The following is a 13,663-nucleotide window of genomic DNA, read 5'->3' on the forward strand; positions in this document are numbered from 1 at the left end:
TGTTGAGGGGAACGACCACAGGAGATCCCTGCACTGACCTCTTCCCACCTCTAACTGTTACCCAGCTGCCTTTGATTTGTGGAGTAACGACCTCCGTGTAGCTTCTATCTATCAACCCCTCAGCTTCCCGAATGATCCTCAGTTCATCCAGCTCCAGCTCCAATTCCCTAACACGGTCTGATAGGAGCTGGAGACGGATGCACTTCCAGCAGGTGAAGTCGGCAGGGTCACCGGAGGTTCCCCTCACCTCGAACATTCTGCAGGAGGAGCAATACACTACACTGGCTGCCATTTCTTTTATTCAATTACCCCTTAGTTAAGTACAACTATAGATATTAACAAAAACAGTAAATAGCTTACCTGCTCAGTCCTTTTTGGTTAGAGGAGGGTAAAAAGGGTCTTATTATTAGGTTAGAGGAGGAGGATGGGTGGGAGACACTACATGTGTAGTGGCTCTGGTTTACTCAGCTCCGCACCTTTAAGGAAAATACCTACCCAGGAGTCCTCGCTGCCGACCAGCTTCCGGTTCCTCCGGCGCCAAAAGAAACTCAAAGACAAGGAAAACAGTAAGTAAAACAGTAAGTACTTACTTTTAAAACACAGCTCCTGATGCCTTCACTCACCCAACGAAGAGTCGCTACCTTCTCCTGCTGCTCCGCCGGGAAATGACGTGGTTTTTTTTTAAAAAAAAGATATAAATTTTTGTCGGACACAATTATGCAATGACAGCACAATGAGTCGAAGGTTAAACTGTCTACAACACCAAAGCAGAAAAGCCCAGCCTTCATTTTTAATTATGTACAAGAGGAGAAAGTTCCAGAAGAATCAGCCAAAGAAAGGATACAATTCCTCCTCTTTTTCAAAATCTCTGGATATTGTACCAGTTTACCATATTTATTGAAAAAAATTATATACAACAATACAAACATAGGTAATGGATTTGCCTCAACAAATTGGCATTGACAAGGATTAGTAAATACTTCACAATATTGGACATGGCCTGCCATTTTAGTTAATGCAGCAGTCATTTTGATTGATCTTTTTCTGTCCCGCCCTTGTTTAGTTGGATTGACTGTACAGGTTTCTCTGACCACAGGGACAGGATCAGACATGGATTAGATACAGAGCAAAGCTCCCACTACACTACACAAAGTACTCTCAAGTTACCTATACCACAAACAGACTGAAGCCCCAACACTGCCCCCAGAATCTCCTGTGGGCTGAATATCAACCAAGGATTTCAAGTTCTATTTCTTGCACCAGCCACCATCAGTGCCTTGTGCTTGATTGTCTTTGGGGAAATGAGGGGAACATTTATACAGAATTTCCCCTTGGAAGATTATATGTTCTCAATCTAGTCTCTTATGTATGCTGTCCCACAGCTATAATCGGTAGGCAATTTTATTTTGTTTGTCCACTAGGAACTGGACTGAGACTTGCAAACTCATTTGACACAAGACAGAGGAAACATGCATCTACTGCAGGCGGAGATTTCAATCTGGACTCTAAAGAGATACTAATAGTTTACAACAGTCCACCACTCCATGCAAAAACATGTCCACACCCTAATAAATTGTATCTTCGAAAGTAGAGTAACACATAGGTCAGAGTTTTTCTTGATTTTTTTTTTTGGCCATTATGTACTCGCCTCCTCTCCTGAAGGTGTTAACTCTTGCTGGAGTACAGTTCCATAACCCTCCTCACCCACCCCTCCCCCTCAAAATGCATTCAAATTAAAATCATTATGAGCCTATCTACATCTTGGCACAGTTTGTAACAGGGGTCACAACCAATAATATCCTCACCTATTACCTATCTAATGCAAATTCCAGCAGAAGGTAGCAGTGAGGGAGTGAACACTGGCTAATGCTCCCTTCCTTAACCCCCAGGTGGGCTGATGCCAAAGGTCCCCCGACTTGGATCAGTTAACGCAGCATTGACTTGTGGTTCAATTGTACCTTTCTGGTCAGTTTGCCCTAGTACCACAACCCAGCAAGTGCACCTACTGAGCCATCAAGGGAACTTATTCAGTGCCTGAGAAGTGAGGTACAATTTAAAAAAAATTGATGCATAAAATCACAAAGATGCAGATAGTTTGCTCACTGTGGCCACACTGACTTATGACTTCTTGTCACTTCGGGCAGCCATTTTAAGGGCAACCTTGGCAGCCATTTTGTGGGGAGCCATTGCATTTGGCAGTCATCGAGTACGAAGCACCTGAACCAGACAAGCCTGATTTGAGTTAGGGTCATCAACAAGGAGTGCCTATGCACACAATAGGTGTGATCAGGACTACTGGCCAGCTGGAATGACAATCCAGAGGCCCAGGAAACCAGGTTGAATATCTAGATCCAGTTTGCCATTGTGGAGAACCAAAAACCAGAATGGCTTCCTGCAGTTCAGCTACTTCCTCCTATCCCCACACAAAAAAACAGCCTTCCTCCAATACCCCTCCCCCACTGGAAAGGGTCTGCACTATTCTTTGGCCATCCAGTGAGAAAAGGATTGGCTCAGGTGGCACATTTGCCATCCCACACAAAGAATAGCTGCTTTAGCAAGGTAGAAGAGGCCGGGTACCGAAGGATTTTTTTTTTTCTTTAATTCATTCACGAGATGTGGACATCACTGGCAAAGCCAGCATTTATTGCCCATCCCTAATTGCCCTTGAAATAGTGGTGGTGAGGTCACCTTTTTGAATACAATTGAGTTGCTTGCTAGGCCATTTCAGAGAGCAGTGAAGAATCAACCACATTGCTGTGGGTCTGGAGACACACATAGGCCAGACCGGGTAGGATGGCAAATTTGCTTCCCTAAAAGGATATTAAGTGAACCAGATGGGATTCTACAACAATCATGACCATCATTACTGATGCTAGATTTTTATTCCAGATTTATTTAATTAATTGAATTTAAATTCCACAGTTGTCGTGGTGAGATTATGAATTCATGTCTCCCGATCATTAAATCGAGGACTCTGAATTACTATTACAGTAAGATAACAACTGTGCTACCATTCCCGAACCCACAGCGAGAGTCAGCACCTACAGGAAGAGGAAGTGAGCAAAGAAACCAGAAAAATGGAGCAGGCAACTTTGCCTGTGCAATTGTGCACAGGATGCGAGATAATTAAAATCAAGAAAAAAAAATCTCCCACACGTCTCAAAGCATCATCTGATGTGGGCCAAAAGCATGACTCCATCTACTGATGGATTCCAGATTCCCAATTCCCACACAGTCAACTGATTGCCTCACAACATATCCCAGCTACAGTCAAGAGGTTTTCTTTTTAAATTAACTTAAAAGACCCAGCCGCACTTTTGAGTCTGGGTGAACCCCTTTTGCCTGTAAGCAAGTCAAAATCTTTAATGCATAAAAGGTTGACTATGGATGTTGCCTTTTCGGTCACACCAGAGAGATCACGGCTTGCTCCAATTTTAGACGCTCTGCGACATCGTCCCTCTCCATCCTCCCCAAGGCCTTGCAAAGCACGTCCAAGCTAGCACCATCCCTCATTGACCAATCAGACAGCAGCGTGTGAGCTGGGTCCTCTCCACGGCCAATGGTGGCCACACGCTCCTCATCGTAGCCCAGGAGGTGCGCAAGGCTGCGCCAATCTGCTCGGTTGGCATTCTGGCTGCCAAGTAGCCGCTCGACCTCTTCACGTTTCTGCAGTGGGAGTTTGCTGTAAAGGGGCGGGTCAGCACGAGCAACTGGGGGAGGGACAAAAAAGACAAAGTTAGACAACTAGTGGTCAATACTGGAACTGCAACAGTCAACAAGATGTCAGAATTTGACAGAAAAACAGAAATCTAGGAGTGAGTTACAGGCTGAAATCTAATCAAGAGGTTCATAGCAGGTACCTGGGATTGAATTACAGGCCGCAGCTGAAACTTCTAATAACTTGTCTGGTCATGAGAAGGTATTTTTGGGATTTGGAGGGCGGAAAGGGAGAGGCAAGGAGAAGGGAACAAAACCAATGGCTAATAGGGGGAACATCTTCCTCAATAGCCGAACGCAAGCCAGAGAAGGAAAATTCATGAAGTGTTGTTTACACACGCTTTAATTTTAATCCCAAACCCACCTCACTATTTCACCCCCTTTTCATTCATTCCTCAACCGGACATCTTTGTAGTCGGGTAAGCAGGGAAACAGCCTTTTGCCTGGCTCACTAGCGGCACAAACTGCACCAGGTCAACCCAGGCACGATTCCCCCTTCCAACTCCCCACCCTTGTTGTTCAGCGTGCACTGGGAACAGAATCAGGCTTAGCTGCGATGCCTCCACAGTCTGCACACACTCTTGGACTCTCACAGGTGACTGAGATAATGAGGAGCTCCCATCGAACAGTCAAATCCCACTGCCAGAGCAGGACATACCTTTACTGAGCTGTGGTTCATGTAGGCTGTGTGTGTCAACAAACACTCCGCTGTCACTGTGCAGCTTCTCGCCTTCGGGTCCTGCGTCGAGCTCACCAGCTCGTGCCTTCGCCAGCTGCTTCTTCTGTTTGCATGTGTTCCAGCTGCGGGGAGAGAGAGAGAGGGGGGGGGGGAGAGAGAGAGAAGGGGGGGGGAGAGAGAGAGAAGGGGGGGGGAGAGAGAGAGAAGGGGGGGGGGGAGAGAGAGAGAAGGGGGGGGAGAGAGAGAGAAGGGGGGGGGGGAGAGAGAGAGAAGGGGGGGGAGAGAGAGAGAAGGGGGGGGGAGAGAGAGAGAAGGGGGGGGGAGAGAGAGAGAAGGGGGGGGAGAGAGAGAGAAGGGGGGGGGAGAGAGAGAGAAGGGGGGGGGAGAGAGAGAGAAGGGGGGGGGAGAGAGAGAGAAGGGGGGGGGAGAGAGAGAGAAGGGGGGGGGAGAGAGAGAGAAGGGGGGGGGGAGAGAGAGAGAAGGGGGGGGGAGAGAGAGAGAAGGGGGGGGAGAGAGAGAGAAGGGGGGGGAGAGAGAGAGAAGGGGGGGGGAGAGAGAGAGAAGGGGGGGGGAGAGAGAGAGAAGGGGGGGGGAGAGAGAGAGAAGGGGGGGGAGAGAGAGAGAAGGGGGGGGAGAGAGAGAGAAGGGGGGGGAGAGAGAGAGAAGGGGGGGGAGAGAGAGAGAAGGGGGGGGGAGAGAGAGAGAAGGGGGGGGGAGAGAGAGAGAAGGGGGGGGGAGAGAGAGAGAAGGGGGGGAGAGAGAGAGAGAAGGGGGGGGGAGAGAGAGAGAAGGGGGGGGAGAGAGAGAGAAGGGGGGGGAGAGAGAGAGAAGGGGGGGGGAGAGAGAGAGAAGGGGGGGAGAGAGAGAGAGAAGGGGGGGGGAGAGAGAGAGAAGGGGGGGAGAGAGAGAGAGAAGGGGGGGGAGAGAGAGAGAGAAGGGGGGGGAGAGAGAGAGAAGGGGGGGGAGAGAGAGAGAAGGGGGGGGAGAGAGAGAGAAGGGGGGGGAGAGAGAGAGAAGGGGGGGGAGAGAGAGAGAAGGGGGGGGAGAGAGAGAGAAGGGGGGGGAGAGAGAGAGAAGGGGGGGGAGAGAGAGAGAAGGGGGGGGAGAGAGAGAGAAGGGGGGGAGAGAGAGAGAAGGGGGGGGAGAGAGAGAGAAGGGGGGGAGAGAGAGAGAAGGGGGGGAGAGAGAGAGAAGGGGGGGAGAGAGAGAGAAGGGGGGGAGAGAGAGAGAAGGGGGGGGAAAGAGAGAAGGGGGGGGAAAGAGAGAAGGGGGGGGAAAGAGAGAAGGGGGGGGAAGAGAGAAGGGGGGGGAAGAGAGAAGGGGGGGGAAGAGAGAAGGGGGGGGAAGAGAGAAGGGGGGGGAAGAGAGAAGGGGGGGGAAGAGAGAAGGGGGGGGAAGAGAGAAGGGGGGGGAAGAGAGAAGGGGGGGGAAGAGAGAAGGGGGGGGAAGAGAGAAGGGGGGGGAAGAGAGAAGGGGGGGGAAGAGAGAAGGGGGGGGAAGAGAGAAGGGGGGGGAAGAGAGAAGGGGGGGGAAGAGAGAAGGGGGGGGAAGAGAGAAGGGGGGGGAAGAGAGAAGGGGGGGAAGAGAGAAGGGGGGGGAAGAGAGAAGGGGGGGGAAGAGAGAAGGGGGGGGGAAGAGAGAAGGGGGGGGGAAGAGAGAAGGGGGGGGGAAGAGAGAAGGGGGGGGGAAGAGAGAAGGGGGGGGGAAGAGAGAAGGGGGGGGGAAGAGAGAAGGGGGGGGGAAGAGAGAAGGGGGGGGGAAGAGAGAAGGGGGGGGGAAGAGAGAAGGGGGGGGGAAGAGAGAAGGGGGGGGAAGAGAGAAGGGGGGGGGAGAGAGAAGGGGGGGGGAGAGAGAAGGGGGGGGGAGAGAGAAGGGGGGGGAGAGAGAAGGGGGGGGAGAGAGAAGGGGGGGGAGAGAGAAGGGGGGGGAGAGAGAAGGGGGGGGAGAGAGAAGGGGGGGGAGAGAGAAGGGGGGGGAGAGAGAAGGGGGGGGAGAGAGAAGGGGGGGGAGAGAGAAGGGGGGGGAGAGAGAAGGGGGGGAGAGAGAAGGGGGGGGAGAGAGAAGGGGGGGGAGAGAGAAGGGGGGGGAGAGAGAAGGCGGGGGAGAGAGAAGGCGGGGGAGAGAGAAGGCGGGGGAGAGAGAAGGCGGGGGAGAGAGAAGGGGGGGAGAGAGAAGGGGGGGAGAGAGAAGGGGGGGAGAGAGAAGGCGGGGGAGAGAGAAGGCGGGGGAGAGAGAAGGCGGGGGAGAGAGAAGGCGGGGGAGAGAGAAGGCGGGGGAGAGAGAAGGCGGGGGAGAGAGAAGGGGGGGAGAGAGCGAGGAAAGAGAGAAGGGGGGAGAGAGCGAGGAAAGAGAGAAAGGGAGAGAGCGAGGAAAGAGAGAAAGGGAGAGAGCGAGGAAAGAGAGAAAGGGAGAGAGCGAGGAAAGAGAGAGTGAGTAACAGTGCGAGACAAAGTGTAAAAGAAAGACGAGTGATAGTGAGAGTGGGTGAGTGAAAAGAGTTAGAGCAGGAAAGGGTGAAAAAGTGGGATAATGAGAAAAAGTTAAAAGTGAATGTGTGTGTGGAAACTGCAGCACAGTCAAAATAGGGGGGTGGTCAACAAATGGTGCGGTGGGGGGGGGTCAGAATTCATGAAGTAAGGCAGCACATGAGGACAATAGGACACAAGGGGACAGAGAATGAGGAGGGGGTTGGACAGTGGACAAGGCTAGTGGTCAGGTCTGTCAATCTGTCAGCAGAAACCACATGTAAAATCAAACTAGATTTATGAGGGAAACATTTTTTCTCCCCTTCCCATCTAGTCTCTCTTCCTCTCTCCCTTACTGTTTTCTCCTCTTTCCTCTTTTTTGGGAGGAATTGCTGAGTGCCAACAGTGTGCAGCTAATTTAGGATAGACCTTTTGACCTACTGTGGATTGACATTACACTGAGTGGTGGTGATGATCCCTCCTTTTCTGAGGAGGGAAAATTAAATCAACAGCAAAATATGAAGAGCAATTTGTTTTTAAAAATAAGCTTCATTTGAAGTTGCTGGGGATGTTTAAAAAAAAAAATCACCATTTTACAGTGACATAGATTACAAGTCCCACGATGACTGCTGCAAGGATGGAGCAGTAAACCGGAATGATGTTCTTCCCCGTATCGTAGGCAGTGAAGTTGACCGTGCTGGACCCGGGTTCCACAGAGGTCATGAACTTGGCATCATCTCTCACTGGCTCGACCTGCGGTCTCCTTAGTAGTGATGAGTTTTTGTCTAAACAAGAGGCAGGAGGGAATGAAAACCACATTTTAGCTCCATCTTGTAACCAAGTCACCACAACCAATGCTAAGTTTAACAGATGGCAGGGCAGAAAAAAAAATACTAGATGCTAGAACTGAAAGAACATGGATTTCTTTACCAAAAATGGTTACCAAGGCAGAGATCATCATTTAAAGGGGAATTGGAACAATATAAAAGGATATAGGGTAAGGGCAAGGTAATGGAATTAGACTGGATTCATTTCAGTTTGTGTGAGTTGAGAGGATACTACCATCAGGAAAGACTGAGCAAGCTGGGGCTCTTTTCCCTGAAATAAAAAGGAAATATACCAAAATAGCAGAACGTTACTACAACTTAAGAGTGTCGAATTGTGAAGACTTGGCTTATATTCCCTGGAATATACAAGGTTGACAGGTGATCTGATCAAGGTGTTCCAAAATTTGAAAGATTTAATGGGGTAGATAGAGAAACTACTTCCTTTGACGGGGGGCTGGGGGAGAATTACAGCCAGGCCAAGAAGAATTTTTCCCACACAATGGGTAGTGGAAATGTGAAATTCTCTCTCCCAAAATGCTATGGATTTTGGGAGTTAGCTCAAACTTTCAAGACTGAAACTGATATATTTTTGGCAACAATTATTGTTGTATGAGAGAGAGTGAGGAAGAACAGGCACAATGGGCTGAATGGCCTCCTTCTCTGCCATTAGATTCCACCAATTTTCACGTGCTCTTCACTGGTGTCCTGCACTGTGACTGCAGCTGAGTTTCTCAATATTTGTCTGAAAAAGATCACACTGGAGAGTTTCCTGGGGACGGCAAGATTAAGCAAACCTGTCCAGGATGAGAGAAGAGGAAAGATAATCAGAATATCATGAGCAGGCCTTACTCAGGCAGACAGTGTCTGAGGTCGCTTGGCACTCCTGTAACACAAAATGATCTTCGCCACAGATGCGGCAATCCATACATGGTTGTGAGCTGCTTGCCTTCTCGGAAAAGGAGCCCTGGGGGCACGGCTGGCACACAGCATCTTGGTCCCTGTGGCATTCCACCACCACCCCGTAGCCCTGTGGGCAGGTGGTGCAAGGCACACATCTGCCACTGGATGAGTAGTATCCTTCCACACATTGGCATTGGGTATCAAATGTGACTACGCATGGCAACTCGACTTTCATCTTTTCAGGGCAGCTCGAGCACAGCTGGCAGTGGGCGAGACCGGCACTGGATGAGAAGGTCACACCTGCAACAAAAGTGAACAAATGGAACTGGTAGAAAGGACTTGCATTTATCTAGCGCCTTTCATGACCTCAGAACCCCCTAAAGGACCTTACAGCCAGTGAAGCACTTTATGTGTAGTCACCATTTGTAATGTAGAGAAATGTGGCAGCCAATTAATACACAGCAAGATTCCACAAATATTAATGAAATAAATGACCAGATATTCTGATGTTGGTAGAAGGATAAATAATGGCTAGGGGCCTGGGAGAACGCATCTGCTCTTCTTTGGAATAGTGTAACTGGATCTTTTACATCCACCTGAGGGGGCAGATGGGGCCTTGCTTTAACATCTCATCCAAAGGACAACACCTCAGGCAGTGCAGCACTACCTCAGCACTTCATTAACCGACATTATATGCTCAGGTCTCCACAGTGGTTTGAACCGAAGATTTTCAGCCTCGGAGGTGATTATGCTACCACGGAGTCATAGCTAACACTTAAAACAAAAAAAGGACGAGGTGATTTTAACAGGGACAGGAAGACAAGCACAAGGAATGACGAGTTGAACTTGAGAAGAAAGCTTTGGGGAGGGGCAAGATTGGAGACGACGTTATTTTGAGATTACAGACCTTCTCTTGACACTTACCATCCTCACAAGGCTGACATAGGGTGTTGGTGGTGTTACACTCTTTAATAACACCGTGACCTATAGGACAGAGGTCACAGCACTTGTTCTGCAAAGTAAATTGTCCACTGGGACAGGAGTCATCTGCCAGCACCTGAGGATTAAGAAATGAAGATTAAACAACTGTCCAGCAAAGGCAGGGGAGCTTTCAGTCACACCTTCTGAAGATGCTAAAGGGCGCAAGGATTACAGATCCACACCATTCTTCATGTGTGAGCCTCAACAGCAAGTACAGGTAGGTGTTCAGCAGTGGCAGGCATCACATCAGAGTTGGATCCTGTCCAGCTTACCCATTCTCTAGGATATCACTATAACCAGGTCAAGGTGAATCTGTATTCAGGCAATGAAGAACTAGCTCCAATTCCCATGATGATTGCTATTGGGTGGCCTCTACTGGGAAGTGCACATGTGGACATTGAGCAAAGGACATAACACCTCTATGTTTAAACATCCTGCTCACACAAAGAATGGCCACAGTGGCAAAGTGCCTCGGAAGCCAGACCCCAGTGAGAGACAGCAGAAGAGAATATTGCCATAGAAATAAAAATGGATTGGGCGCTTATCAATATCCAGAAAATCTCTGTCCCTCCCTACCTTGGGGAGGGGGGTTGGACAAGTGGGGAGGAAACACCACACACATACGTAATGGGACAGAGGGACCGAAAGCGACAACAGGAGGACTATTCTACTCACTCATCTGACAGTCCACAGCATGGTCCCACCAACTTAATCTCTTCCAAAAATCCCTACAATTCCCCCCCAATCATGAGGGGGAGGGGAAGGGGGTGGGGGGACGAGAGAGAGGTTTATTATTTTACTTACTTTGGTTTAAAGTGCAATAAAGCTACCCTCTTTCTTTGGTTCCTTTTATGATCATAGCTCATAAATAGTTAAACAAGTATATCCACTTTAAAAAGGAAATAAACCTGTTGTGGTCAAATCAAGGAGAAGGAAAAGGAGGAGAGCCCTTTGACACCTCCTCACCTGACCACAATAGTGGGCAGGCATAATCAGGAAAGGATGAACAGGCTGGGTCTCTTTTCTCTTGAAAAAAGGCAGCTGAGGAGTGACCTAATTGAGATCTTTTAAAAATTATGAATGGTTTTGATAAGTGGAAACATTCTCTCTGTATCCATCCTGTGGGGAAGAACATAACTAGAGGCCATCAATATAAAAAAGAGTCACAACAAATCCAATAGGGATTTCAGAAGAAACGTCTTTACCCAAAAACAGTGGTGAGAATGTGGAACTCACTACCGCAGCGAGTGATTGAAGAGAATAGTAAAAGATGCATTTAAGGGGAGGCTAGTCAAGCACATGAGGGAGAAGAGAATAGAGGGTTACAATGATAGATTTAGATGAGGAAAGATGAGAGGAAGCTCGAGTGGGGCATAAACTCCAGCATGGATAGTTGTGCCGAATGGCCTGTTTAGGTGCCATATATCCTATGTAATATTCCATCATGAACTCCACTCATTTAATCTCCTGAGAGAAAGTTCTGTCTAAATACTGCCTCATCCCAACTCCAGAGTATCTACCCATTCTCATGTCTCCAGTACTCAACCCTAGATGTTGTTTTCCTCAAACTTCCCCTTGTCCCTACCCCAAGCAGCACTGAGACCACTGCATCCTGTGGGGTAAAGGCCTGCTCGGGTCGGGAGAAAAAAAAACCCCCGACCCGAACCTGAAAGAACCACATCGGACCCGAGCCCGACCCAGCCCTTCCAGTTTTTCCCACACCCGACCCGACCTGCAGCCGGCCAGTGGAATGTTCACTTTACCTACCTTATGATTCCGAATCCGTTTTTCACTTTTTCAGTTTGTGCAGATAAGCAACAAAAACTGTAATTGGACTTGAAAGGTTGTTTAAAAAGATGAAGATTGGAGCCACGAAGTCAGTGATTGTTTGGTCACAAGTTAAACAGAAACCCATGGAGTTGTGCCCAGACAGGTTGTGCCACACTGTATTGCTTAAAATAAACATAGCAGTCGCCCGAAAGCTCAGGAAATATTATACATTACCTAGACTCCTGCTTTACAGGTTGAAATACTTGCTGCAAGTTTATCCAGTGAGCAGCTGAGATGCAGAGACCAGGAAGGTCCTGAGTGATTAATTATAAAATATACAGTATTTAAAAAAATATATAAAATGATCAGTCAGGACTCTAGTCTACACACATACAGTATGCTGCTCACTGGATAAACTTGCAAGTATTTCAACCTGTAAAGCAGGAGTCTAGGTAACGTATAATGATATTTTCTGAGCCTTCGGGCAATGGCTGTTTATTTTAAGCAATACAGATACTGGTACAGTGTGGCACAACCTGTCTGGGCACAACTCCATGGGTTTCTGTTTAACCCACGACCAAACAATCACTGACGTCACGGCTCCAATCTTCATCTTTTTAAACAACCTTGCAAGTCCAATTAATACTGTGTGTCCGACCCGAACCCAGAAGAGTGACCCGACCCATGTCGTCAGGTCCCGCTCGAGTAGCAGGCCTTTACTGTAGGGTGGTTGACCATCGCATTCTGTACTTAAATCCCTGTTACAGTTACAGTTTTTGTTAATCACTTCTATTTAAAGTTAATTATTTTAGCCTCTCCTTTTGCTGGGACTACATACTCCATTGTCATCGAAACCGCAGACCTTGGTATTCCAACCCTCCCAGATCATTCCGAAATTTCCAGGAATTAAAAATTAATCTTCCAGGCAGCACAGGAAACAAAACATAAGGCCATTAAAAAAAAAGTTTTTAAAATTTTCTTTGAAAGTTTTTATAACTAATAAACAAAAAGCTATCAGACACAGGGAAGAAAGGCTATTTGACTGGCAGTCAAGATTCGCCCCATCAGTTAAGAGCGTTTGCTTCCCAATGGGCTTGGGAAAACAGTGCGTCACGAGGATGGACATTTCGCCCAATGGCATGAATATGCAGGCGGGAAGGTTGGAGGTCAAAGGTCATGTGGTGAAACCTCCAACGTCCAGACAACCCTATAATGATCCTCCCCCGAAGTGCAGACACAGCCCTATTTGCACTTATATTTCTGACTCTCTGGTTTATCCTGTTTGGATTTCATTAGTCTGGAGGTTTGGCAAGAACTATTCCAAGGACTGTCGCCTGATTGGTGAATAAATCCTAAATCAGAACCATCAGTAAGTAGAGAATTATGCAAGTTAATAGCAGCAGTGATTTAAACTTCACGCCTGCACTGCCCCCACCACCCCCCGCCCTTCCCCCAACCCCCAGAGGCTCTATTGCATTGAACAGAGCATCAGAAACAAAAATACTTGGGATATTCCAAGCCTAGATGATGAGGGTTGACAAGCTGTTCAACGATGTATCATAGCTGACTACATTTTTTCTTCTTTCCCTAGCCCAGAGGCACTGAGGCCAAAAGTACTGCCCAGGTGGTCCTAGCCAAGATCAGCAAACTCTGCAGAGGCCTGGGTTTGAATGGCCGGGTTTGTGTGACTCAGTACTCGGGACCTGCATCTACTCAAGTGTAGCTTCGAGCAACACTACAGCTTTCTACTTGATTAGCTTACACTCAAAGCAACATGGGTGGGAATGTTACTTTGCTGCAGTGGGAGGAGTAGGAAGAGGGACAGATGTAGAGCAGGAGAAGAGACATGGAGGGCTAGGGGGTTGAAAAGGGAGAAGGTGGAAGCTGTAGTGGGAAGAGGAGGGGAAAGCAGGAAAAGGAGGGAGGGTATTTAAAAAGGAGAGAGGAAATGGAGGAAGGATGGGAAAAGGTTGGGGAGGGAGGAGGAGGTAGAAAAGGGAGGGTGTGGAAGCTATGTGAAGAACTGGTTGGAAGAGTAGCGTGGGGGGGGGTGGGGGGAAGGAAGAGGTGGAAGAGAGGGAAAGGGATGGAGGAAAAGGACAGAGATGGAGGAGGGGGCAGGAAGGGAGGAGGAAACAGAAAATTGGTTGAAAAAGGAATTGAGGAAGAGGACGGTGAAGGAAAAAGCAAAGTGCTGATGATCCAGGATCCTGTGATTCAATCACAGCTTCAGTCGTGCTTCATTGCTAGGCTGACTGTTTCCAATTTATATGAACAACTTAGATTGAGAAGATCACCACACACTGATCTAGTTTGTAGATTGT

At 48.5% G+C, this 13,663-nt stretch overlaps 1 protein-coding gene across 1 annotated transcript; it reads right to left on the reverse strand.

The window, feature by feature from the left end:
- Window positions 1-824: 824 nt before the first annotated feature.
- Window positions 825-12,228, reverse strand: LOC137359187 (tumor necrosis factor receptor superfamily member 16-like). Its single transcript, XM_068025249.1, has 7 exons — window positions 12,178-12,228; window positions 10,536-10,622; window positions 9,513-9,645; window positions 8,538-8,888; window positions 7,451-7,646; window positions 4,376-4,518; window positions 825-3,710 (listed from the first exon to the last, which is right to left on the reverse strand). Exons 1-7 carry the CDS (start codon window positions 12,226-12,228, stop codon window positions 3,403-3,405), a joined length of 1,269 nt encoding a protein of 422 aa, XP_067881350.1. The 3' UTR covers window positions 825-3,402.
- Between the last annotated feature and the right edge of the window lie 1,435 nt (window positions 12,229-13,663).

The sequence above is a fragment of the Heterodontus francisci genome, unplaced genomic scaffold, assembly GCF_036365525.1.
Source record: "Heterodontus francisci isolate sHetFra1 unplaced genomic scaffold, sHetFra1.hap1 HAP1_SCAFFOLD_2144, whole genome shotgun sequence".
Lineage (NCBI taxonomy): Eukaryota > Metazoa > Chordata > Chondrichthyes > Heterodontiformes > Heterodontidae > Heterodontus > Heterodontus francisci.